Source organism: Arachis hypogaea, chromosome 12 (assembly GCF_003086295.3).
Source record: "Arachis hypogaea cultivar Tifrunner chromosome 12, arahy.Tifrunner.gnm2.J5K5, whole genome shotgun sequence".
NCBI classification, from domain to species: Eukaryota; Viridiplantae; Streptophyta; class Magnoliopsida; order Fabales; family Fabaceae; genus Arachis; species Arachis hypogaea.
In genome coordinates, this window is record NC_092047.1 from 2,795,962 (window position 1) to 2,801,920 (window position 5,959).

A 5,959-nucleotide genomic window follows, 5' to 3' on the forward strand; every position below is an offset into this window, starting at 1 on the left:
ACTTTCTTTGGAAAGTTTTCTTGGTTTTAACTCTGTAGAATTTCGTGATATTGTATATCTCTAAGAAGAAGACAATACCATGATTCATGTGCAGTGAAACAACTCCATTGTTGCTGTTTAGTAATGTTGCATCTTTCAAACAACAATTAACAAATGAAGAGTTGGTGAAGAGCCAGCTAAGCACTCCACTGATAATACATGAACATGTACATCAAGACAAAAAATTTCTGTGCCAAATTCCTCTACTTGCCTCATTGTTGGGAAAACTTTTATAATACATGAACGTTGTTGAACATGTACATCAAGACAAAAAATTTCATCACGTATTTACTGTAAAGTAATGTTTGTTAGAAACAACTTCCAAAAGCAAAAAGAAAAGAAAAACTAGACCTTAAATCCTTAATTAATTAGGATAAGGAAATTTAACAATGCAGCATCAGCATCATTATTTTATTATGATCCATAAACAGCTCATGAATCATGATGATTTTTACTGTGATACAAAATTTCCAGAGACTACAATTCCATTGGTCCTTCAAAAGTTAGTTGGAACTTTCCACGCCTTCAAAAGTTTCTTACGATACGATTAAAGGCTTTAGGCAGTTACTTTGTACCTTCCAAAATAACAATTAACGATAACAATTAAAAAAAAAAAAGTAAAAGAGTGTTATAAATAAGAGCGGGCAAGACACTCCACTAACATAGTTTTTTTTAATGTTACCACGGAGACCCTGAGTCAATTGCCTTTGTCTTTTATGGCGGGAAACCAATGTCCATGAACCTTACATTATTTTATTACTAAGGTGTCTAAGGAAATGTTATATTAATCATTTGTTTCATCATTCAAACAATAATTTAAAAAGATGACGAGTTAAAGCAAAGCTAGGTGGCAACTCCAGAGACTTGCTTGACACCTTGTTTGTACACTTGATTAAGAAAACCACTCTATCGAGTTCACTATACCCTGACACCATTGTTCGCTTACCTTCTCCGAAAATCCATTCACTTTTCTGTTTCCTTAGTTGATCTATTCAATTTGTTGTTGAGATCATATCATGGCTGGTGCAGTTGTTGGTGGAGCTTTCCTCTCTGGCTTCATTAACATTGTCATTAACAAGTTCCTTACAGAGGATGTGGCCAACAAGGTGTTTGGCAAGAAGCTTGGCCCTGACTTGGTTGAAAGGCTGAAGACTGCTCTGTTGGGTGCTGAAGCTCTTGTTGCTGATGCTGAGTTGAAGCAGTTTGGTAATCTCAATGTGAGGAAGTGGCTTGATAGTCTCCGGGATGCTGTTTACTGTGCTGAGGACTTACTCGCCACTGTCCTCACCAAAGCCGCCACTAAAAAGGAGGAAAGTTCTTCCTGGTGGTCCCCGACCTTCTTCATCAACCGAGATAAAGATGACATGGTAGACAAGATGGTAGGGGTGGTTAGAAGAATTGAGGATCTTGGAAAACAAAAAGATTTCCTTGGTCTTGAAAAGATTCCCACTGGTAGCTCATCATGGAGGACTCCGTCCAGTTCTCTTGTAAGAGGGACTGTTTATGGCAGGGAGGATGACAAGAAGGCCTTAATCAAGATGCTGAATGACAACAATGAGCATCACTTGTCTGTGATTGCTATTGTTGGCATAGGTGGGGTTGGTAAAACAACTTTAGCCCAATGGCTGTACAACAACGAGGAGTTTATGAAGGGATTTGATCTGAAAGCATGGGTCTGTGTTTCGGAGAAGTTTGAAGTTGTTGAGACTACAAGGAATGTCATAAAGCAGATCCATGGAGGTACTTGTAGTCTCGATGATTTCAATTCACTTCAAAATGCTTTGAAAGAAGAATTTTCCAATAAGAAGTTCTTTATTGTTCTGGATGATGTTTGGAGTGATGATGGTGACAAATGGAGTAATTTTATGACCCCTTTCCAACAAAATGGGAATAAGGGAAGTATTGTTCTTCTGACTACTCGGGAGGAAAATGTTGCTTCCGCAGTTCAAAATTGTCAGCCTTATTTTCTCTGGGAGTTGTCGGAGGACTATTGTTGGTCAGTGTTTGCAGAAAATGCATCTTTTCCACAATCAAATGGGAGAGCAGCACTTGAAGAAATAGGTAGAAAGATTGTCAAGAAGTGTGATGGCTTGCCGTTAGCTGCAGAAACACTTGGTCGCTTGTTACGTACAAAGCATGATGTTGAGGAATGGAACAAGATACTAATGAGTCATATTTGGGGATTTTCTTTGGAGAAGAGTAAGATTATTCCAGCATTACTGATAAGTTACTTCCATCTTCCTCCATATTTAAAGCGTTGTTTTGTTTATTGTGCTTTATATCCCAAGGATTATGAATTTGAGAAAGATAAATTAATCCTTTTGTGGATAGCAGAAGATCTTTTACCACCACCAAAGAGAGGAGAGAGTTTAGAAGAAGTTGGTTGTGAGTGTTTTGATGAACTTACTTCCAGATTATTTTTCACAAAGATTCAATATGATGGCAATTATTATTTTGTGATGCATGATCTGTTGCATGATTTAGCAATATTCCTTGCTGGAGATTTCTATTGCAACTCAGAAGAACTTGGTAAAGAGGAGATAAAGATTCAGACTCGGCATTTGCGTGTGGATTTAAGTCATTGTAGCTCAAGACTTTATAATTCTATTTCTAAAGTAGAATCTTTGAGAACATTATTATTGTTTGGCGATTTCTCATCTCCCAACTGCAACATTGAAGCGGCAACATGTGAGATATTATCAAAGTGTAAATACTTGAGAGTTTTATCCTTTGATAAACTTGATGTGTTGCCTAATTCAACAGGAGAATTGATCCATCTGCGCCACTTGGATCTCTCTTATACTCATATAAAGACATTGCCTGAGTCTTTGTGCAGCTTGTGTAATTTGCAAACATTGAAGTTGCGTCGTTGTTATGAGCTAACTTCGCTGCCTAGTGGTTTTCATAATCTTGTGAGTTTGCGCCATCTTGATATTAGAGGAACTCATTTAGAAGAAATGCCTAGAAAAATGAGCAAATTGAATCAGTTGCACGTTTTAAGTTATTTTGTTGTGGGAAAGCACGAAGACAATGGAATCCAGGAGTTAGGAGGGCTGGCAAATCTTCATGGATGCCTTGAGATTAAGAAGTTGGAGAATATGGTTGATGTGAAAGAAGCAATGAGTGCAAAGATAATGGATAAGAGGTACATTGATGAATTATGGTTGGAATGGTCTTCAGGTGATGATATAGTTTCAAGCACACAAAAAGAAAGAGACATGCTCGATAACTTGCAACCGCAGAATGGCTTGAAAGAGTTGAAAATCGAGGGATACAAGGGTACAATATTTCCAGATTGGTTGGGGAACTGTACCTACGAAAACATGACAAGTGTATCTCTAAAGTCTTGCAAGAATTGCTGCATGCTGCCTTCACTTGGACAGCTGCCGTCTCTTAAGTCCCTGCGCATTGAAGGTTTGGATCAGCTGAGGAGTATTGGCGAGGAGTTTTACAAGAATGAAGGAGATCATCGTTCTTCGCATATTGCACCGTTTCCCTCACTGGAGACTTTGGTATTTGATAGCATGCCATGTTGGGAGGTGTGGCACGTATCTGAGTCGGAAACATTTCCTCAGCTTAGGGAGCTTGAAATAACAAATTGCCCAATGTTGAAGGAAGAGATCCTTAATCAGGTATTCTTCAGAATCGCTTCTTCTTTGTCAGATGTTTCCAAAGTTCGCAAACTAAGTATAGGCAGCAACTTTAGAGACCAGCACACCATGTTTCTTGATGGGGATACTTTAAGAATGATGGGAAGTGAATCTGTGATGGAGTCTACATTGAAGGCAATGGTCAGCATCAACCATCCACTTTGCCTCCAAGAAATACAGATCGAAGGGTGTAGAAAACTAGAATTCTCCCAGCTACAGCAGCACAAGTATGATTTGGTAGAGCTACTAATACTAGACAGGTGTGCTTCACTGACCTCCTTGTCGTTGGATGTCTTTCCCAATCTCAAGAATCTGGAGATAGAAGGGTGTAGGAATCTGGAATCAGTGTCAATGTCAGAGGCACCACACGCTGCTCTGGAAAAAGTCACCATCGTCCGCTGCGACAAATTAGTGTCATTTGCTGGAGAAGGACTGGCTGCACCCAACTTGACTCATCTTAAATTCATACAATGCTTGAAGTTGGAGGCATTACCACGTGACATGAAGAGTCTACTCCCAGGTTTACACTCTCTCCAAATACATGGCTGCCCAAACATGTGCAGGTTGGCAGAGGGTGGTTTGCCGCCTAACTTGAACACACTTGGTGTGGGAATTTGCGAGCAAATGAGAGATCTATCATGGATGCGCAACTTGGACGACCTCACTCATCTTACAGTTTCAGGTTATGACTGCGACAACATAAAGTCATATCCAGAGGTGGGTTCGCTGCCTCACCTTCCCTCTCTTACCACTCTTGAGATATGTGGGTTTAATAATCTGGAGACATTGGAGTGCAACGAGCTTCTCCGCCTCACCTCCCTTCAACAACTACACATTAATTGGTGTCCAAAGCTGGAGAATATGGAAGGAGAAAAGCTGCCTCCCTCTCTCTTGCTACTCAAAATTGAATACTGTCGTTTGCTGGGAGAACACTGGAAGAACAAGCATCAACTAATCTGGCCCAAAATTTCCCACATTCCCACCATTCACGTGGACTACTACGGACAAATTGTCTGAACAGAGATTTCTGAGCAGGTAATTCTCTAATCTTCATGATTCACACAAGCTACCACAATTAAATTCACACATGCACAAGGTGATATTATTCACACTCATATTTTTCAATAAATTGAATTTACAGAGGAATATAAGAATTAATTACCATGAAATAAAAATTGAAAGACAACCAATATCCTTTTTCGTGAATCCAGCACTTAAGAATTCCTTTAGATATATTAAACAATTAGATGAATCAAATTTACTATATTTACCATCCTCTGCAGGTGGCTAAGATTTCAGCACATAATCTTTATATAAAACAAACCATACTTAAGTGGATATTCTTTGCTCATAGTTCTTCAATTTGCAGGTGTGATTGTGATCTTAGCTCTCAAGTAGAACTACCACAAAGTCTGTAAACGAGTATCACTGATTTCATTTTGTTGATGTGTCTATGTCCTTGTACAAGAGTTGTGTATGTATGCTTATTAGTGCTTGTAAGTTTTGAGACTTTTGTAGCTTTGATTTGAATACTTATTCTTAGGGTGAAAAACAAATTTTATATTATACCGTAAAATACTGGTTAAGTATCTTGCCCATGAACCGTGAAGGCATGAATATATTAGAATCTAACCAGAAGGTATCTCTATAGGCAAACACTATAGTTGGTGATTCAATAAAAGTGAAGAATCACACACTATTTATCAGTCAATTCATTAGGAAACCATGTGTTATTATTATTTTTAATCACAAGTACAAGAACCAGTTTGCAGCAGTGTTAAAAGAGATCATTATGAATTTTGCTACAAATGTTTTACTGCACAACAGCATTGACAGATTAAAATGTTCATCATATCATAATTTTATGTAAAATTAACATATATTAGAAATAGCTTCTAAGAAAAAGTTTAAACTCTGCAACAAAATTTCCACAAGGACAACAGTTGCATTGGTCACAGTAAAGGCTTGAATGATTTCTGAGTTTGTTCTTGTAAGTTGTAATCTGTGGTGTTATGTTTGTATTTGAATTTGATCAGTGTTAAAAGAAATAAGGAAATTTCTCGTCAAGTTTCTTGGTGAGGACTGGATGTATATTCCAGGTCTGGATCGAACGAGTGTAAATCCTGGGTGTCTCTCTCGAAACTCTTGTCGAAATTTGTTATTTGATTCGTCTATTAAACTTGCAACACAATCTAATGTCAGCCTCAGTAGTTTACTCAAAACTCTGTCCTAGTCTCATCATCCTTTTGGATACTTTTTTCTTGAAATTT

General features: G+C 38.1%; 1 protein-coding gene across 1 annotated transcript; it reads left to right on the plus strand.

Moving 5' to 3' along the window:
- Positions 1–701: 701 nt before the first annotated feature.
- LOC112726341 (putative disease resistance RPP13-like protein 1) lies at positions 702–5,479 on the plus strand. Its single transcript, XM_025775692.3, has 2 exons — positions 702–4,724; positions 5,059–5,479. Exon 1 carries the CDS (start codon positions 1,056–1,058, stop codon positions 4,704–4,706), a length of 3,651 nt encoding a protein of 1,216 aa, XP_025631477.1. The 5' UTR covers positions 702–1,055; the 3' UTR covers positions 4,707–4,724; positions 5,059–5,479.
- Positions 5,480–5,959: the final 480 nt, after the last annotated feature.